Raw genomic sequence first — 22,047 nt, 5'->3', positions numbered from 1 at the left:
GTTATTAGAACATTAAGAGATAACAATTTTAGGTTATACTGGGCGCTATTCTATTCTACAATATTAACTAATGACAATAAAATAGGCAATCCTAAGTCAATTTATTACTGTAATTCCTCTCAACCAGTAGAAAATGCTTTAAACACCTGATTATGCATATAAAAAAAAACCCCCGTCATAAACCGGAAAACCGGCTTAATTTTGAAAAAAAAAAAACCCCAAAAAAACGTGATATAAATCTTTGGTCAAACCGCCCGTCATTAGAGTGACATGTTCTCTCATCAGCTCATTAAAGACTACTCTGGCTGCAGCATTCTGGATCAGTTATAGAGGTTTGACAGAGCAAGCTGGAAGACCAGCCAGGAGAGCATTACAATAGTCCAGTCTGGATAGAACAAGCGCTTGGACAAGGAGTTGTGTAGCATGCTCTGTTAGGAAGGGCCTGATCTTCCTAATGTTGTGCAAGGCAAATCTGCAGGACCGGGCAGTTCTAGCAATGTGGTTTGTGAAGTTGAATTGATCATCAATTACAACCCCAAGGTTCCTAGCTGAGCTTGATGGAGTTATGGATGATGAGCCTAGCTGAATGGAGAAGTTGTGATGGATGAACGGCACTCTAATTGAAGGCGCAACTCTCTCAAAAAGCTGTGAAAACAGCAGTAAAAAGCTGAATGTGCAGTGCATCTGCTTCCGTATACCCGCGCTGTGGACCGGACCGTGAGATGCAAATCTCACTGCCCAATGTCCATTGGCTCATTTAGTTTAAACTCGAAGGTAATTGGGCTCTCAGGTAAGATCCCAATTCATCAGTATGTTGACGTGACGTCGAACGTGACCGTCTGAAAGGGAACTATACTTTAAAAACTGCAAAAACAGCTGTTTATTTCATGTGTAGCCTTTCTTTGTTTGAAAATTTGTTCTTATTTTATTACTGACTGACTATTCAATTACTGACCCTTGACTTTATGTTTTAATTTACATTAATTAGGCTAGTAGTTTTTTTGTTGTTTTTTTTTTTGCTGTAGTATCAAAATTGTAATAGAGAATTGTGATAGTTTACTGGTATCTAAACATTTGAACCACTGACTCAATCCTTAGCAGTGAGCCCTGCTGGAGCAGCTCTAAATGTGTGCGGTGCAATTGAATGATAGATCGAATATGATAGAGCAATAGAATGATCAGATAACAGAAGCTCATACAATACATTTTAACATGCTAACTGAAGGTAATATATATTTACTTAACAAATTAAGCCAACTAATATGATTCATATTCTTTTGTTTTCTCTACCCTATATATTAAAAAAAATATAAGTGCTGTGAAAGTACAGGTATCGGTATAGGTACCAAAAAACTAAAGTATCTGAATCGGATTCATTCTGAAAGAAGTCTTATCGGTGCATCCCTAATATAATTTATACAGTATATTAACATGCATACATAATAATTATGTATTAAAACTATATTACAAGCAAGAGAGCTTTTGTTTCAAATAACCTTCCGGATGAGGTATGAGGTTGCTAACATTTTATATATAATATGTATTTCTCTATCCATGTTCAGGTCTTCTTGAGGAGGAACGGTTAGCGAGTGCTCATCAGGCAGAGGCCTTCACAAGACAGATCCAGCGTCTGCAAGGTAACAGAGACTCTGAATACACAAACCCAAAGGTAATAGGAGGTTGATTTGAAGTTTACAAAATATCAAGGCAAATGCAGTTTTTATTTAAAATATTTGTAAATAAGGAGGTGAAAAAAATGCTGCCACATTTTGACTGAGTTTGGTTCATAAAAGTCATACGTTGCGTATTATCTCCCAACCCCTGTAGCCCAGCTTCGTTCTGTTCAGGAGGAGATGGACAGTCTAGAGGAGGAGAAGGAGAGTGAGCTTCTGGAAGCGCAGGAGGAACTGCGAACAGCGCAGGACGAGGTGCTGGTGCTACAGCAAGCGGCGGAGGAGGCTGCGGCCGAAAGGGAGAACGACATCGCCAGTCTGCAGGAGGAGCTCTGCCGTTTACGGGCTGAAATCTCACGACTGGAGAACACGGGACAGGAGTATGAGCAGGAGATCGTCACTCTCCGAGCAGAAATAGAGATGAAGAGCCAGTTCCGCCAAAAGCAGAGGAAAGAGGGTGAGAACAAAACACTGGACTAAAAGAGCTCTTAGTCAGATGGAGTCAGGGGGAGCTTTATCTGAGTAAGTGAAGACCAGGAGCAGGCTTCACTCAATGTATATACTAATACACTTTAAGAGTGCTGGCCTGGATGATTAGAATACGAACAATAGAAGAGAGGCCCTATGCATATGTTCTTTAATTTGCACAGATGCATTTCGGCACATGCCTTTTTCAGTGTGCAACAAGATCACAATGTATCCAATCTTTTATACCCACACCCATTGAGACACCCATATTAACACCCTCCAATAATTTTAAAGTGATATCCAGTCCAATAATGTCACTAATGTTTCAAAACAGTCCATTAATGAAAGACAACGACTGTTCCCTTTCAAAAGCTACAATCGATGCTGCGCTGCTTAGCGCATTGGGAACGTCTTTAATCGTGACCCGCTGTGAATATAGTGTGTAAACACGTCGATTGAATCGACCGGAAGTAATCTAGCCGCAGTCAGTGACGTAATTGGCATGTACAGTACCAGCGACACGAGGCTTTAAATATATGAGCCGCAGGTGCATCGTCAGGTCTTTTGTCTTCAGAGATCTCTCTGTGTTTGGTGTGCAAGCATATCTCTCTCTCGGCCTACCACAGATCTTGTTAGGAGTTTATTATTTATAACTGGCAGTGTGCAGATCTTTCTCTTTCTCATCTCTGACCGTTTTAAAAAGAGTTGAAAAAGTCAAAAGAGAAATGTGTCAGGAAGGAAGTAAGCATTGTGTTCATCCATGAACATTGTGCTCACCCTATGTCAGAAATGGATACACACGCTTACTGCTTTGTGTGTTTGGGGGAGGAGCATGTGATCGCTGCATTGGAGTCAGGAGAGTGTGAGAATTGTGAACTGTTCACAGTCAAAATGCTTTGTGCTTGTCTTGGCTACTTTCAGTCTGCACCGGCATTGTCATCGCGGGGCTCCAGTATGGATTTGTCTGACGAGCAAGAGACAGGTCAGTCTCTTTCGCTTGCTCGTTCTGCAGATCCACAAGATCCATAAGCGTGATCCCGAAACGCACTTAGGTGCCTCTTCGGCTCATGCAGGGGATGATAATGAATCTCTTTGCTCTACGGACTTCGAGCAGCCAACCTCTGAGCATTCCTTGCGTGACGATAAATCTGTCGAGGAATTAATCGAGGTGGTTACTCGTGCGGTGGCTACAGTAGGTTACAGCTTGACTGGCCTCACAAACAAGAGACCCCCAAACAATCTAACTTGCTTCGGCATCTTCTATCAAGTGACCTACCCTACAATTAGACCTACCTGTTAGATTCCCCAGACTCACCCTCTGGCCTGTTTGTCGACTCTGGTGACGAAGCCATGTAAAATAACATCAGTGCTTGTGGAGAAAGCTGATCAAGCTGCAGGTCAGGCTGGTGCGGCGCTGCACACTATGGCAGTGTTACGGGCCTACCAGGCTGACCTATTGAAGGATCTGAGTGTGGGCAGCACTATAGATGGGGAGTCTTTCTTGGAGCTGCAGAGAGCCACAAATCTGTCTCTTCGTGCGACCAAGCAAACAGCCCATGCCACCAGCCGTTCGATATCTGCTTTGGTCAACGGCATGGTCTCCACTTCCGTGAGACCAGAGCTGATGCATGAACTGTCACAACAGCTACAAACTCTTCTGAGCAAAGAGGCCAAAGAAACATTTTCCTCTTCCAGAGAGGGAGTTGGGCTATTACAGCAGATACTTCCTGGTTCCCAAGAAGGATGGAGGGTTGAGTCCAATCTTAGATCTTCCAGGCTTAAGCACTCAAATTCAAGATGTTAACCATCAATGGTCATGTCGCAAATACACGATTCCACGTTCGTCACGATCGATTTGAAGGACGCATATTTGTACATACAAATATTGCCACAACACAGGAAGTTCCTGAGGTTCGCTTTCAGGGATGAAGCAAACCAGTTTCGGGTTCTTCCATTTGGCCTAGCCTTATCACCCCACACATACACAAAATGAATGGATGCAGCTCTGGCTCCATTACGACTCCAGGGTATTTGCATTTTAAATTACATCGATGATTGGTTAATACTAGCACAATCACAAGAGATGGTGCTTCAACACAGAGACATCATGTTAGCTCATCTAGTTTCTTTAGGGCTGAGACTCAACGCCAAGAAAAGTGTTCATTTTCCTGCCCAGAGAAAAACTTATCTCAGGATCATTTGGGATTCGATCATGATGTGGGCACAACTATCCCCTGCTTGAATCAAGACCATTCGGCTAACCATGAACAAAGTCAGGCTAGGTCAAGATCACACTGTTTGTCAGTACCAAAATATGTTAGGTTTCATGGCTTCAATATCCACAGTGATTCCTCTGCGGCTGTTGCACATGAGACTGTTTCAGTTGTGGCTAAAACGCAGGGAATTTCATCCAAGAGCCAATCCTCAAAGGCAAATAAAAGTGACGCGCCGTGGGCTTCATAAACTGTGTGGCTCAGACCCCGGTTCCTCGCCTTGGGTCCCACTCTATGGGTGCCTTGTCATCACAAATTGCTAACGACGGACGCTTCCCTGATGGGGCTGGGGTGGGCTGGTCCAGCTCAAGGGGAATGGGAGGGTCATCAGCTCGATTGGCACATCAAGTGCCTTGAGTTGATTGCTGTATTTCTGGCCCTGAAATACTTTATCCCCTAGTTGAGAGGCTGTCATGTTCTAGTGCGGGTGGAAAACCCAGCGGCAGTCTCTTACATAAATCATCCGGGAGGTCTGCTCTCACGCAATCTAAACAGAATAGGGAGGCAGATTTTTCTCTGGGCCCAGGAAAAGTTCCTGTCACTCAGGGCAGTTTACATTCAGGGGTATCTGAATGTGGGAGCAGATTTACTGTCCAGACAGAAACTACAGATGGGGGAATGGAAGTAGTAAAACAGATCTGGACTAGGAGTTCTAGCCAGAGTTCGCCAACAAGGGTCTTGCTTCTTACTGGTGCGTTGGCTAAACAGAGTATGGTTCTCAGAGATAGTATCTCTGCTCAACGGTTCGCCGTGGGCGATTCCAAAGAGGAAGGACCTTCTGTCCCAAGCGGAGGGCATGATACTCCATCCCAGGCCCGACCTTTAGAACCTTTATGTTTGGCTCCTGATGGGTACCATCCTAAGTGCTGGGGTTTCCCTCACTAGAAAGAGTTATGCCAACAAGTGGGGTGTTTTTGAAAGTTGGTGTGTTGTACATCCGGTCAACTGCCAGATTGCCTCAGTTCTGGATTTCCTGCAGGAAAAACTATCAACAGGCACATGCTCAGCCACTCTCAGGGTTTTTGTGGTCGCTCTTTCGGCTTTCCACGCCTTGGTTGACGGGATGCCACTCAGGAGACATCCTCTACTCGCTCGCTTCATTCGTGGGGCCAGACAACTGAGGCCTCCCGTAAGAAGATTCCTTCATGGGACTTAGCTATAGTCCTAGAGGGTCTGGTTTCCTTTCCCCTTCGAACCTCTAGAGTCAGCGTCTGAAAAACTTCTGACCCTAAAGATGTTTTTTTTATTATGGCTATAACCTCTCTAAAAAGAATCGGGGATATGCAGGCATTGTCAACATCGCCATCCTGCTTAGACTTTGCCCCCAGAAATGGTAAAAGTGATTTTGCATCCTCATCATGATTACCTGCCTAAGTTACCATTCTCAGCTGTACATCCGACCTTTTGCCCTCCGGCAGTCACAATGCCGGAACAGGAGACATCTCATAGACTGTGTCCTGTCTGCGCTCTTCAGACTAACTTCCACTGCACTAGAGGATGGATACCCGAACCGAGCCCGAAGGGACCCGACGGTACCCGACGGGCCGGGCCGGGTTCGAACAAATATTTTGAAATGACGTTCGGGTCGGGCTCGGTCACGTCGGCGCGATAAGGCATTTAACATTTGAAATTTAAAACAGTTTTATTATATTGTTTAACTGGATGCAAATGTTTGTTTTTGTGATTAAAATAAATTTTAAATATTACCCTGACCTCCATCTCCATGTGTGCGGAAATTTGTTTATGTTGCTGTGACAACGTGCAACACGTGCGTGCATAATATTGCATATTGGGCTACATGTGGCTGGCAGCGCAAAAATGGAAGACGTTAAAAAGAAATTGGCCTCAGGAGATTTTAAAACCACCGAAAATAAAGGAAAGTCGACTGTGTGGAAGTTTTTCTACATTGTTGTCAAGGCTGATAGTGATGAACATGTTGGTTATGTTCAATGTAAGAGTTGTGGATTTCTCATGAAATATGACAGCAAGAGGACCGGGAATTCCGCCTTGCAGCGTCATGTGGATAAAAATTGTAAGTCACCTGGGCTACTGCAGCCGAGTATCACTGCCTTTGCTAGTTCCTCAAAAAAAATTCCTCAGCGGGACAAACAAAAACTGACTGAAAAATGCGTTGAGTACTGCTGTAAAGACATAAGGCCATTTCGTTCCATTGAAGGAGAGGGTTTCATTGAGCTGGCCCAGCAGCTTATTAACATCGGTGCAACATATGGTTCAGTGGCAGCGCAGGATGTACTGCCTGATCCCACCACTGTGTCAAAACGGTGCCGTGAGCTGGCAATAGAGAAACGCGCAAAGCTGGTCGAGCAGCTAAATGATACTCTGTCTGAGGTGAATTCAATCGGAATGACAACGGATATCTGGACGGAGGACTACCACAAATTAAGCTACTTGACCATCACTTGCCATTTCGTGACACGATCATTTAAAATGATAAGCACCGTATTAACAACAGTCGCATTCCCACTGGAAGAGGCTAAGACGGGGGAGAATATTAGGAGAGAAATCATCAGACTTCTAACGGAGTATGGCCTGGATATGAGTCTGCTGAATAAAGTGGTGTGGGTCACAGACCAAGGCTCAAACATCATCAGTGCCCTGAGACCATATCGAAGACTTGACTGCCAAGATCATGTGTATAATACGGTGATGAGACACGCCCTAGACCCCACACAGCTGGCCAAAGATGCTCCAAATGTTGCAGACACTCTGCAAGCTACCAAGGCACTTGTCAAATATGTCAAAAAGTCGGGCATGGCAGCTTTGCTATCAAAAACAGTCATCCAAATGGCAGACACAAGGTTTAGCACGGTATATCTGACCTTAAATTCTGTCCGCTCGGTTTATCAAGAACTACGCGAAAAACTAAATGATCGCGCAGAGGGCTGGCGGATCGATGCCATATCTCCAGATGTCCTTGACTTTCTTGTCGAGTTCCTGCAACCATTTTACGATGCCCAGCGTGAACTTGAAGGTGACCAGTACCCAACGATAAACCTAGTGTTTCTGTGGTTTGAGCGGCTGAAGCGCCACTGCAAAAAAAAAACGACTGACAGCCCCTATCAAGCCATCATCCGCGAGCGGCATCTCTGTTGGATTTTGCGTAAAGTGGAGATCCAAGAACTCCAAAAAATTGCAACTTTCCTTTGGCCTAAATATAGCCAGCTCCGAATGTTGTCCTCCTCAGAGAGAGACAACCTTCTCCAGGAGGTTCGGAGACAGCTCAGTGACATCCCATTCCACACCCAGGAGACCGCCACTGAAGGACCCGCGCCCAAGAAAGCTGCAGTTGACTTTGACGACGAGTGGGAAAATGTACCTGTGGCAGATGCGACAGACGAAGTCGAGATGTACTCGACTCAAAATCATACAATGCAGGATGACAGAGATGTTTTGGGCTGGTGGAGCGATCATCAACTCAACTACCCGAAGCTTAGTGTCCTTGCCCGCGGCATCCTTGCTATTCCAGCCAGCAGCAGCAGCAGTGAGCGCAACTTCAGTGCTGCTGGCAGGACCATCGAGCAGAGGAGGACAGCCTTGAAGCCATCCACCGTTGATGCAATCCTTTTTCTGCATAAGAACCTGGATTAGCCTAAACCTTGAAGGATAGATTATGTGAATCCCATGTTACAGTTAGCCTCACAGTTTCCGAGAAAAATGGTAAGAGACGAGTGATTTTCGTTTCAATAAGCTCATAGGCCTACGTTTAAAAAGTGTTACGTTAATGTTTTGTTTTGTTAGCTTGGGTAATTTAATATAGACCTAGCTTTGTTAATTTAATTTCAATTGGTTTATTTGTTTGGGCCTCTTGTGCGCGCCTGTGTTAACATGCGCTGTTTTGGCCGTGTGTGGTGCTGATGCGTTGCGCACATCTGTAAACATTTTCCGAATGCCTTCCAGTTGCTAAATAAAAGTGGGCTTTCAACACAAACAAACGTACGTGTCATTAGTATGAGAAAAAAAAAAGAAGATTTTTAATTGTGTCGGGCTCGGACATAAATATCTTAATGCCTGTCGGGCTCGGGTCGGGTTCTGGTACTGCCCTGTCGGACGCGGGTCGGGCTCGGACAGAAAAATGCGGCCCGATCCGCACTCTACACTGCACCAGCCAGTGGCGGAAGTCGGAGCAACTATTTGTTTGTTATGGGGGCAGTAACAGGGGTGCTGCCGCAACTAAACAGACCATGTCACGTTGGGTCAGGGATGCTATTGCTCTTGCCTATGATGCGCGCGGCCAAGTTTCGCCAATGGGACTAAGGGCTCATTGCACCAGAGGGGTCGCCTCCTCTACTGCTTTGGCAAGGGGTGCCCCCTTACATGTTTGTAATGCGGCAGACTGGTCCTCTCCGCACACATTCATAAGATTTTATAGGTTGGATGTTCATGCCACTCTGGGCTCTCCCGTCCTTGTGTCGACATCACAAGCTAATGTCTAGGGCTTTCTTGCGTTCTTGTGAGCACACCTGGAGTCCAGACACCCTCAAGCACGGCGGCTTGGGTATTCTCGTTCCCAATGCGCTAAGCAGCACAGCATCGATTGTAGCTTTTAAAAAGGAACGTTTCGGGTTACTTGACTGTAACCCTGTTCCCTGAAAAAGCGGAACGAGATGCTGCGCTGCATTGCCGTGCTGATGATGTCCCAGGACTGCTCTTCAGATAAAATATACTGACGATGCACCTGCGCCTCATCTATTTATAGCCTTGCGTTGCGGGTGCATGCCGATGATTTCACCGGCTGAGGCTATATTACTTCCAGTCGATTCCATTGACGTGTTTACACACTATATTCACAGCGGGTCACGATTAAAGATGTCCGCTAAGCAGCGCAGCATCTCGTTCTACTTTTTTAGGGAACAAGGTTAGAGTCAAGTAACCCCGAACGTTATACATATAAAAAATGAATATACACACATTAAGGTTCCATTTATAAGAACAATTTGGTGACAGATCTTCATTCATCCAATTCGGGATACATGCGTTAAAGTTAAAAATATACCAAGCCTCTCGTGGCAGGAGGCGGTTCTCACGGTCTCCCCCTCTTGGAGACCGATTGACAAGCTCTAAGCCTAATGCTTGACAGCATGTCCCGCAGAATTAAAATGACTTGCGGCTGATGACTTGTCATCATTCTTTCTGATAGCGTATTCATGCTCAAAAATTCTGGTTTTGAGTTAAACTCTTAAAAAATATGGATATTTTTCTAACAAAAATGCTTCGCTTCACTTGACCCCCTGGAACCATAAGGATTTCTTTTATGATGAATATACTTTTTGGAGCTTCAAAAACTCAGGCTTTACTCCAATTACAAAGCTTGGAAGAGTCATTCAGAGTTATATTAAAAAAATAATAATCCTGTTTGGCTGAAAGGATAAAGTCATATGCATATAGGATGGCTTGAGGGTGAGTAAATTATGAGTTAATTTCCATTTTTGAGTGAACTAACCCTTTAAGTTTTTTAATCTTGGTGCTACGCATAAGATATGGTTGGTATAAACAAGTATCGACTTGCTACTGTTCTGTAGCAAGAAAATTCTGGATCTTATGCTGTAGAATCACAGTGATGCTGGAATCAACAATAAATATTTAAGTCAGAGATCAAACTCTAAATGAGTTCAGTGATACAGGACAAATGATGATAATGCTAAAACATAATCAACACCACTTGATCAACTTTTCTCTTTGTTCATCTGACAGTTATAACTCAGATAAAACAGCTAAACAAAATCTAATGTTAACAGTTTAAGGCCCAACTAAAGCAAACACCGATCACCATAATGGTGTCTTAAAAAATAGATGTCCTCCTTCAGGTGTCTTCAATAATGGTTAATCATCACTCAATTAATCACTTAATGAGCCCATTAACTTTAACACTCTTGATTTAACACTCATATTTTACCATTTTAACACTCTTGAGACTGGAGCCATATTTAACACTAGTTTTTGTTTTTAATTTAGTTTTTGCTGTGTACAATATCAAGAGAGAGACTCTGCTAAGCCATTTATTTTTTTGTAAAAGTTGTTGTTTAAAGGTTTTAATGATACCTTAATTATTTATGGTAGATTTTAACTAATCACTATATTTGAGTAGCCTTGAAATAACCTTAAAATAAAGGAAATACAATTTTTGGGTACAAATATGTACACATACAGCCCCAGTGACAAACTACTGCACCCCTAAAGGTACAAAATATGTACTTTATTTTCTGAGAGTGTAATATGTTTGTTTTTATTTAGACAATGTGTGAAACATCCACTAATGTCCATGTTGACATCATTTTGAAATCAATGCATGATAAATTCACTTAATTTCTATAGCTGGTTAGCGTCCTGCAGTGATGACCATAAATCACACTAGTTTTAATAAATGGTGGAACCCTGAATCATTTCAAAAACGTTTGTGGCACTCAGTGCAGCGGGGAAGAGCTCCTACAGAATAGCAGATGGTGTGGGTAATTGTCATTGTTATGTGAAGATGCAGTAAACTCTGACACTGAAGCTGGATGACTACATGCTGAATGGAATGATTGTTCCAGTCAATGTAAGGCCAAGAAAGGGGTGAAGAAAAGTACTATGTGTTGGTGGTCACAATGTGAGTAAAAGCAATGTATTGGGCGATGGATTGTAAATAATTGAATTGTTATTTTCAGGTATGGATTTAGCAGATCTAAATACGGTGGTTTCAGGTAAGCATTGAAAACTTTCCTCTTTCATAATGTGCAATAATTAATAATAATAATAAAAATAGGGTAACACTTTACAATAAGGTTCTTTTAAACATTAAACATTAGTCAATGTATTAACTAACATGAACTAACCATGAGCAATACATTTGTTACTGTTTTTGTTAATCATTGTTTGTTCATGTTAGTTCACAGTGCATTAGTGCAAGATTTTAATAAAGTATTAGTAAATGTTGAAATTAACATCAATTAAGAATGAACAATACTACTTCAGCATTTGTTAATCTTTGTTAAAGGAGAATTGCGATCTCCTTCAACCACTTCAGTTCAGTTCTCGCGCATGTGTCGTGGAAATCTAAGGAAGTCTCGTTTCAGGCCAACAATGAAGAAAAGGATTAGTCGAATAAAGTCGTTATTTTTGTTTGTATTTTCGCACAAAAAGTATTCTCGTCGCTTGATAAACTTATAGTTGAGCCACGGTAGTCACATGGGATATTTAAACATTTTCTTCATTGACTTTCTGGGCCGTCAAGAGCCAGTCCCTTAGGCAGCCAATGTGGTAGTGAGACAGCTCTCAAATTGAATAAAAAATATCTTCATTTGTGTTCCGAAGATGAACGAAGGTCTTACGGGGTTGGTACAGCATGGGGGTGAGTAATTAATGACTTAATTTTCATTTTTGGGTGAACTAACCCTTTAATGTTAACTGATGTAGTTAACTAATGAACCTTATTGTAAAGTGTTACCAAAAATAGTAATAAAAACAACCAATTCACTTCAGTCAGTAATACAATTATTCGTTCCTTGACATTCTTTTTGTTTGTTTGTTCGTTTATTTATTTATACAGCACCTTACAGATCGCAATCCATAAAAACATTGAGAGTTTAGGAAGATTTAGAAACCATTGGTAGATTATTCCACAATCTTGGACCAGCGACAGAGAAAGCACGATCACCCTTCAATTTGAGATGCCCACGAGGAACAGTTAGAAGAAACTTGTTTGATGATATTAGTATTACGCCTGGACTGTAAGGCTTAATAAGTTTAGCTAAGTATTCTGGCACCATTCCGTGAAGTGATTTAAAAACATATTTAAGAATCTTTTACTGAATCCTAAATTATACATGGTAGTCAAAGGATAACAAGGGAGTAACATGATCCATTTCCCCAGCAATCATTAACAACCTTGTAGCAGCAGTTTGTACTAGCTGTAAGCGAGCAACGTATGTTTGGCAGGTCCCAAAATTGGTTTTGATTTGGCTATTGCCCTTAAATAGAAGCAATTATGAACCACCATTTTTATCTGTCGATCAAATATGATAGATGAGTCAAGTCAAGTCACATTTATTTATATAGCGCTTTTTACAATACAGATTATATCAAAGCAGCTTCACAGTGATAACATGAAAATAATACAACGCAGATCAATAATATTGTTGAATATTAAATGTCCCCAACTAAGCAAGACAAAAGCAAGGCAACAGTGGCAAGGAACCAAAACTCCATCAGGTGATTGAATGGAGAAAAAAACCTTGGGAGAAACCAGGCTCCATCGGGGGCCAGTTCTCCTCTGCCCAACGATGGAACAATGTGATTCGGGCAGCATTACAAGTCAAATTGGATCGGAACATTAAGAGAATTTGTCCATTTCCATCTGTTTGGATGTCGAAGGAATCACGCCAGTATGGAGACGAGTTGTTGAGGATCAGTGCCGATGGCTGTCGTGTCGATGAGGCCGGCACTTAAGGATGAGTTGGGATGGGTCCCTCGGGATAAACAGAGAGAGTAATATTAGTGTAGATGCCATCCTTCTTATGATGTACCAAGTACATCAGAATTTACGGGACGTGTTCCCGGTTCCGGCTGATCTAAACTATGCAGCCTAATTTTGAATTAAGGAAGACTAGTGTGTTATGTGTATGCTAGGCCAAAGAGATGTGTTTTTAGTCTAGACAGAGTGTGTCTGCTTCCCGGATAATGTTAGGGAGATTGTTCCAGAGTTTTGGTGCTAAATAGGAAAAGAATCTACCGCCTGCAGTCGATTTTGATATTCTAGGTATTATCAATTGACCGGAATTTCGAGATCGAAATAAATGTGAAGGACTATAATGCGTTAAGAGCTCGCTCAAGTACTATGGAGCAAAACCATTTAGTGCTTTGTAAGTAATCAGCAATATTTAAAAATGTATACGATGTTTAATAGGCAGTCAATGCAGGGTTGACAGAACCGGGCTAATGTGGTCATACTTCCTTGTTCTGGTAAGAACTCGAGCTGCTGCGTTTTTGAACTACCTGAAGTTTGTTTATTAAGCGTGAAGGGCAACCACCCAGTAGAGCACTACAATAATCTAGTCTTGATGTCATGAACGCATTAACTAATTGTTCCGCATTTGTCAATGAGAGTATATGGTGTAATTTAGATATATTTTTAAGATGGAAAAATGCGGTTTTACAGATACTAGACACGTGACTTTCAAATGAGAGATTGGAGTCATGATAGAGCACACCCAGGTTTCTAACCGACGACTAAGTCAAATGACTATGCAATTTCTTGTAGGTTGCTATGTTTAGAAAGTGTCTCTCTACAAACATAAACTAGTGTTTTTAATAGCCATGTAAAGCTCATAGCTTTCTATTATTTTTTTATTACTCAGGTGATGTGGGTCAATTGATGGATGAATGTAAGAGTCTGAGGGAACAATGTCATGCACTGCAAGATGAAAACACAAGACTGACTCATAGATTGCACATGCTACAAAAGAGGAGGTGAGAAACTACACCTTTCGATACTCAATTGTCTCCAGTTCTGTCATTTTATGTCATCTGGAATTTGTGAAACTTATACATATGTTAAATGAAAGCATTTATCACAGTTTTTTGGCAAACTGTCGTTGAAAACTCTTTCCGGCATTGACATAATTCCTATTGGAATTCCTAACTGGAAACTGGGGCCGGACTTAGTTATTTATTTTTAAAAGAAATTGCAAACAGCCTTTAGTTTACAGCACAGCCTGGCAAGTTTGGATTAATTGAGGGTGGAGGGAGATTCACATTCCAGTAAGCATTTTATTGGACTAAAGTTTTAAAAAATCGAACAATCTCATAATTTTTTATTTTATTTTCCGGAAAAGGATATATACATATATATCTGCTAAAAAAAACATAACATTTGAATTTGCGATCGCATGTATTGTGTATAGCAGTGATGCGCGGGTTGATCCGAAATGAGCGGGTGCCTGCGGTCACCCGCGGTTACCCGCAGTTACGGGTCATCCAAAAATGTTTTTAATGATATTCGGGTCGCGGTCGGTCGGGTCGTTTGAAAAAAGATGCCAATTAAACATTTGTATTTAGTACTAGACACAATTTTGGTGCCATCAGTCACAATTTTCGTCCCATCAGTCATCTCTCTGCACTATCTTCACATGATAAGTTAAGTCTGATGTACTGTAAAGTAACCAGCTACAGCAGCAAGCCTAACCATGTCCCTTTAGGGGCTCCATAGAATGCGTTACTCATATTCTGTGCTTTTCTGTCTCAAAGACATAGATTTGATATCCCAAAACTTTGGATTTGGATTTCATTCGGAGCTATTCCTGCCCTACATTTTTTTTTTCATTCCAGAAGCCGGTTCACTTGGATAAACATCACAATAGGGAAGAAAATACTTCCTTTCACTCCTGTATTTATGCATCTTGTTTTGGCTTTTATGTCTCAGTTCAGGCAGTTCCTACATATCTCTCAAAGAAGAACAGGAAGAGACAGAAGAGGGAAACTATATGCAGTGTGGAACAGAGATGGAAACCGGAGGTTCTTATATGAGTGTGAATCAAATAGGCTCCAACTGCAGGCTGGTGGATGCAGGTATCCAGAAGAATATATCGTTTGAAGGCAAACCTATCACCCCCACTAGCTGGACAGGAGGTTTTTCAGAGATCCTCTCATTGAGAGATCAACTCAAACAAACAGAAGAGAAGGCCACACACGTGCAGCGAGAGGTACATACCCTGTTGTCCTTTTTTCTTTTTCATTTTTTTTAAAGATTTCCTAAGAATATGTTCTCTACATTCTACTTAATTGTGTTTTTTAGTGTGATGGAGTAAAGAATGAACTAGAAAATCTGCGGGAAATGTATGAGACCAGTCAGAAGGAGCGAGCGGAACTGGAGCTAGAGTTACTGCGCTGCAGGGAAGAGATGGAGAGGGCTGCTGACGTAAAAGAGGTACATTGATTATATTGAAGTAGGTGAATATATATATATATATATATATATATATATATATATTTTCACATGACATCATATTTTATAGTTTTTTTAAACATCTAAACATCTTTTATAGTTTTTTAAACATCTTCTAAACATTTTTTTTAGTTTTTTAAATATATATATATATATACACACACACACACGTGTGTGTGTGTGTGTGTGTGTGTGTGTGTGTCAGAATACCTGAAAATAAAATTTGAATAATATCTGAATGCAAGAATTTTTATTATATAAATTTATAATCTGGGATATTATTATACTCTGAATAGTAATATATATAAACCATCAGGTTTAATGAGGATTAATTTGATGTTAAATTAACAATAAACTGAATTCCACTGCATTCCCACATTTGATGAAGACAGACAAATTGAATAACGTTTAATCCATCCAGAACGTTTCTACAAATATGGATACTTTTAAACAAAAACACGCTTTTCATTATTGCACTATTTTTTGGCATAACACAGAAGGATGTAACAGAGGTAAAATACAAATAACAAGTTTATTTACAGGTTTGGCAGACAATTGAAGTAAGCGGGTGAGACTCTGAGAAATGGGTAGTTGTAGAAGGAATGGCAGTGGATAACAGTCTTATCTGTTGCAGATGCAGATTGTTGGTGATGGTGGACCGGATGGCTGAAGCTGAAGGCAGAAAACTGATGTTGATGAGGTGATTAGTGACAGCTGGTGATGATTGTGGCTTGGGTGCTGGTGGTGGACCAGGAACGATTCTAGGAGATGAATTGCTGAAGGTGACTGGGCTGGTGATGTAGGATTGTGACAGTCCTCCCCCACCCTTCCCAGAAGGCGTGACCTCACGCCTAATAGAATTCATCCAGGGAGGGAGGGAGGGCGGGGGTCGACAGGAGTGGTAGCCTCCAGAGTGGCACTGGCAGTGCATGTAGCTCAGTGGACCATGTAGGATTGGCCTCCATGGCCTTAATACTAGGGCAAATAGGAAATTCGGGAATAACCTTTCTAGTCGTATTAGGGCAGACAGAAAATTTGGGGATGACCCTCTTGGTCGTATCTGGGAAAACAGGGAACTCAAGAATGACCTCTGTGGTCATATCTAGACAGACAGAAGACTGGGCTGAGCTGAGGATGATGGTGAGCACGGGGCGCTGGTCAGGAGCTAGATCCCTGGATCCTTCACCGGAGTGTACTCTGAAGTGGACTCTTTGTCTGGGGAGAATTCTCATATGGACTCAAGGACTGGTGGTAAATTTAGAGGTAACTCACTGGTATGAGTGGGTTATGGTATACTGTGGATTCAGGGGTTAGAGTTGGCTCCAATGTAGATTATTGGGCCGTAACGGGCTCAAAACAGAACTCAAAAGTTGGAACGGACTCATAACGAATTTTGGGCTGTTTCTTCTTCCTCCTTTGAGTTGAGGTTAAATGAGGCGCTGAGGCTTTAGTAGTCCTTGGATTTGGCTCAGACTCAGGAGCAGGCTCATGGTTTGGAGCAGATTCTGCATCTGGAATTATCACTGAATGTTGGGACTGGAGCAGGCTTGGGACTGAACTCTGGGACTGAAGTGGACTCTGGGATTTTTCTCACTGGAACAGACTGGGGAGTTTCTCCCAGTGGAACAGACTGGTGAATTTCCCTCACTGGAACAGGCTCAGGAATTTCAAAGACTGGAATGGATTCAGTGATTTCTCTCACTAGAACGGGCTCAGGGATTTCAATTACTGGAATGGATTTGGAAGCAGATTCTGGATGTAGGGACTTGATAGGGGAAGTTGTCTTTAGCACCTTCCAGATGGAAATATGTGCAGGATCTGCCCCTTTTGCTCCCAGGTCAGCACTGTTCGATACCATCTTCCGGCCTCAAGGGAATACTGGAGACTCAGGCCTGGCGGGGATGATGGCTGGAGATGCTTGTGCTCGCATGAGGAGTGAAGATGTCAAAGGACTTGCGAGGAGTTTGGTGGTGTTTGATGGCCCAATGGACAAAACCTCTGATGCCAGCATGGCTGGTTGGAATGGAGAGAAAGCAACTGAGTGAAACTGGGGTCTTCAAATGCCAACATTGAGGGAAGAATAACTTAGCCACAGCACATAATCAGAATAGCTCTCAAGGGAACAAGTTGTAGCTGACGCCGGTATCTGCTGATAAAGATGGTCATTCAATCCTCTCCAAAACATGATCTTCATGGTACCATCATTCCATGGGACCAAGTTGGAAAGCTCAAGAAATTCCTTTACGTAATCCTTAACTAGACTACCATCTGGGAAAATGGAGATTCGCTGGATCACAAGGGGTGAGGAAAAGGCCCATAGTTGAGTCTGGTCTTCTGTCATAAAACAGAAGGATGCAACGCAGGTAATATCAAAATAACAATTTTAGGTTTAGCAGACAATTAAAATAAGCCGGCGAGAATCTGAGAAATTAGTAGTTGTTGGAGTGTTGGATATGGTGGACCGAATGGTAGGGATGGCTGATCCGAAAAACCTACATTTTGACGCTTTGTCGAGATCCCGAAACGTTGATGTTTCAAAACCCATCCTTCTGTTCCGAAGCGACTATGGCTAAATGAAGCTTCAGAGCGTTTCAGAAGTGTTTCGATGGTGGTATACCCGCCGAATCTGCATTTGATTGACGGGGTCGGGAACAGACCAAATCACGCTTCTGTCTCAACCTACTCCCTCAAAGTTTAAAATGAAGTTACTGCATCTTCACCTCATGGGTTTTTGTGAGAGGAGAGAGATTTTGACATAGCGGATGTTTTTGCGGATATATTGACATTTTATGCGATTTGTTAAAAAAAATTTAATTTAAACTGTCATGTGGTTGGCTTTGACATTGTGGTTGGCTTTAAACCCCCCTCTATAGAGCGCCTACCAGAAGCTCCAAGACCCACAAAAAACAAACAAAACAAGAGTCCAGGAGGGTGGTGGAACGGTGGAGAATCAGGGAGAGGGATGGGGGAGCCAGGTCCATGGAAGGGAACAGAAACAGGGAGTGACGGTTTAGCCGGCAGCAGGCCCTGGATCCGGGTCAGGAAAAGCAGGCCCTAAACAGGCTCTGAGCCACTAGAAAAGAAAACGGCCACAAGGAGAGACACAAACACAGAAACAAACGCTGGCTCTGGCTCAGGAACAGACACTGACTCTGGCTCAGGAACAGACACTGGCTCCGGCTCAGGAACAGATACTGGCTCCCGGCTCAGGAACAGACACTGGCTCCGGCTCAGGAACCACGGACACGAAAGGTCTGAAAGGCCTCTCCAGGATCTGACCCAGACGTTCCAAATAGTCGGTCAGTACCCCCCAGGTCAGTCTCTGACGGGGCAGACGTGGCGTGAACCGTCTCTGGTGGAGCAGACGTGATGTGAATGGTCTCTGGCTGGGCAGACGGATTGTGAACAGACTCTGGCTGGCTAGACGGGACGTGAACGGTCTCTGGCTGGGCAGACAGGACTGGAAGGGACGTGAACGGTCTCTGGCTGGGCAGACAGGAAGTGAACGGTCTCTGGCTGGGCAGACGGGACATGAACAGTCTCTGGCTGGGCAGACAGGACGTGAACAGTCTCTGGCTGGGCAGACGGGACGTGAACAGTCTCTGGCTGGGCAGAAGGGACATGAACAGTCTCTGGCTGGGCAGACGAGACATGAACAGTCTCTGGCTGGGCAGACGGGACGTGAACAGTCTCTTGGCGGGGCAGACGGGACGTGGACCGTCTCTGGCTTGGCAGATGGGACGTGAACGGTCTCTGGCTGGGCAGACGGGATGTGAACAGTCTCTGGCTGGGCAGACGGGACGTGAACAGTCTCTGGCTGGGCAGATAGGATGACAGCGGGCTGCATGGGGACAATGTCTGGTACCACAGCGCCCTGTACGGAGACGACCTCCGGGACATTATAGAGAAGGGAAATCTTCCTCCTCCTCTGTCGTTTCTTATGGCAAGGTGCAGGCTCTGGGCTGAACAGAACCCGTGGCGAAGGGTGCTCTGGGCTGAGCATCACCGACCCATGGTCGAAGAAAGACCGGAGTGGAGAGTGGGTCCATGGCTCACCTCTAGGACTCCCCTGCAGGCTCCAGTAGTGTTGTAGAACTCGAGACTAGTCTTTTTGATGGTCGCGACCGCTTTTGGTCTTGATCTTGTCTCGGTCTTGGACATTGAGGACTCAGGATTTTTTTTCAAGACCAGACAAGCATTCAGCCCAAAGCCCGTCGGTTTCCCTCATAAGCTGATATTAGAGTATTTAAACATTCTCTATGATATATATTTTTTAAATGACACACTGTCTCTTTCTCTCTCACACATATGTAGGCTAGTTATAAAATCCTTAGACTTTTAATGGTTAGTGCTTTATTTTTAAAGTTTGAGGGTAAGAATAAAAGGTAAGAAAAAAATCCCTTATTTTGGGGATGGATTCCAGGAAATCTCACTTATTTTCAATGTTCAATGTTGACAGCTATGGACAAGACCTTAACTGTGAAAATATCACTAATTTGCCAGTATATTGACTACCTTTTTTGTTAACATCCTTGCTTTCATTGAATGTAAAACATACTGATTCAAATCCAAGCAATAACGTGACTAATTGGTCATTGCTAACAACAAAGTTATGAAGATTAATATGATTACTTTACCAACTTATAGTTGTATAGTAAAATGTATGCGTTTTATATTAGAAATGACTGTCCAAACACAGTGAGTAGAAATTTTCAGCTGTCCGGAACACCGTGAGTCCTCATGGTAATCCGGACACTGCGTCTCCCGGCAGTTTTTTCAAGATTTCTCTAAAAAGATTAGCTCAAAATGTGTCAAACAAACCTTGAAACATGTGGAAGGCATGTCCCCAGAGACAGATGAGCAATCAGGTTTATCTTTCAACGGGTTGATATCTTAAAGGACGTTTTACTGTGCAAAGTGTCCGGAATACAGTGAGTCTACGTTAAGTAAGTTACTGAGCCCTCCTTCAGGAACACCCGCTTGCGAATCCACATTTGAATTCATTTATGTTTTTGAACGATTAATTAAAATGATGAGAACACAATCGGGCTATACTGTTGTGGTATCGTTGCAAATATGAACTCAAACCACCGATTCTTCAAATGATCGTCCCTGGTAAATGAAAACAAAGTGGCTGAACTATGATGAAGTATTTGAATGTGAAGACTTCAAGTTTACACTTCCGTCTGCGCGCGGCAGTAACTGGGCGCGGCCAGTATGTATCTACGTCACGATGTAACAGCTAATGACTCGTTTCTAAAACAATTCATTTCATAGACTCAGAGTCGACTCTCACTTTTGAAAGACAATAACTTTATATATGGTGCACTTTCAGATATAAATCTTTGCAGGATGTTTTCATTCCCTTAGAGCTATATTCCACACCATATGAACAGTCATTTTCAAAAATCCATGATAGGGGCTCTTTAAGTTTGATAATTTATGAATCTGCCATGTCATGTTTATGACAGGTTGTGTTGTCTTAGTAATGTCAAGTTTTCATGATAAAGACACTGACAGGTTATGATGTATTGGTTTGTCAAGGTGTTATAACAAAGACATCTCAAACAATGTCATATTTGCATTAAAAATGTTATAACTGAGTGAATGACACTTAATGACAGACAGTTGTCACAAACATGCTAACACAGTCTCATCCCAAGTCGTCATTTAACTGACGTCTTGGGACGTCTTTTGACCATATGTCAACATCCGCCTTTTTAGGGTACCCTTAAACGTCGGTTAGTTGACGATCCCGGGCCGTCTATATTTAACGTCAGTTAGGTGACGGGGTAGGTTTAGGGGTAAGATTAGGATCCGATAACGTCATCTAACCGTCGTTTAAGGGTACCCTAAAAAGGCGGATGTTGACGTATGGTCAAAAGACGTCCCAAGACGTCAGTTATTTGACGTCTTGGGATGAGACTGCGCTGAACATGCATAAAACTTCCTTCATATTCATAACATATCCCAGACAGCAAACTGACATTGAATCAACGTGGAAACGACGTCTCTCATGACATTGAAACAACGTTGATTTTGCTCATCGAATTAATGTTGAACCAACGTCAGACGCGGCATTCTTCAAAGCTAAATGAAAATCGAAAATTGGTTTGCTTTCATAACGTTGAAACAACGCGTTGATTTCAAGTTGATTTTCCGTTAGTTTTGAAAGAATGACGCGTCTGACGTTGGTTCAACGTTAATTCGATGAGCAAAATAATGTCAGATCAACGTTGTTTCGATGTCATATTTCCACGTTGATTCAATGTCAGTTTGCTATCTGGGATGTCATGTCATGATTGTGAAGGTGTCATGTTAGTATTATGCACACCCCTTCAAGTAAAGTGTTACCAATATGACAATATAGTCCATATTCAATGTTAAAAATAGTGCACTATTCATTCAGCCATTTCTTTTGTTGTTAGTCTCCATGTAATTTCTTTCCAATATATCTATCCTGTCATCATCACCCAGTTTCTCTTTTTCTTTATAGGAATGATGCTCAAATAAACCATTGATTTGTTGCTGGCAGTCTGAACTACATCGTATAAAGAACAAAAGGTAACATTAAACATTGATATATTGTTATTTATATTTTGGTCTTAATGGTGTTTTTTATGTTTTGTAAAAACAAATTTTATGCTTTCTAATGACTGGAATAACTTAGACATTGTCATATATTTATTTATTT

At 42.4% G+C, this 22,047-nt stretch overlaps 1 protein-coding gene across 5 annotated transcripts in view; it reads left to right on the top strand.

Moving 5' to 3' along the window:
- ccdc136a (coiled-coil domain containing 136a) overlaps positions 1-22,047 on the top strand; it is a 158,844-nt gene that overhangs the window by 131,746 nt on the left and 5,051 nt on the right. For 3 of the 5 annotated variants that reach the window (XM_089127486.1, XM_089127484.1, XM_089127485.1), the window contains 8 exons: positions 1,563-1,637; positions 1,828-2,130; positions 11,080-11,115; positions 13,768-13,879; positions 14,832-15,111; positions 15,204-15,335; positions 15,988-16,053; positions 21,850-21,917. In XM_089127486.1, the coding sequence (XP_088983612.1) occupies positions 1,563-1,637; positions 1,828-2,130; positions 11,080-11,115; positions 13,768-13,879; positions 14,832-15,111; positions 15,204-15,335; positions 15,988-16,023 (974 nt within the window). In that variant the 3' untranslated portion in view covers positions 16,024-16,053; positions 21,850-21,917. The remainder of the gene's footprint in view (positions 1-1,562; positions 1,638-1,827; positions 2,131-11,079; positions 11,116-13,767; positions 13,880-14,831; positions 15,112-15,203; positions 15,336-15,987; positions 16,054-21,849; positions 21,918-22,047) is intronic. The other 2 variants (XM_089127488.1, XM_089127487.1) reach the window with 2 other exon arrangements.

Source organism: Pimephales promelas, chromosome 25 (assembly GCF_988280905.1).
Source record: "Pimephales promelas chromosome 25, fPimPro1.hap1.1, whole genome shotgun sequence".
Lineage (NCBI taxonomy): Eukaryota > Metazoa > Chordata > Actinopteri > Cypriniformes > Leuciscidae > Pimephales > Pimephales promelas.
The sequence above is the reverse complement of the archived record's forward strand: the minus strand, read 5'-3'. Positions and strand labels throughout refer to the sequence as shown.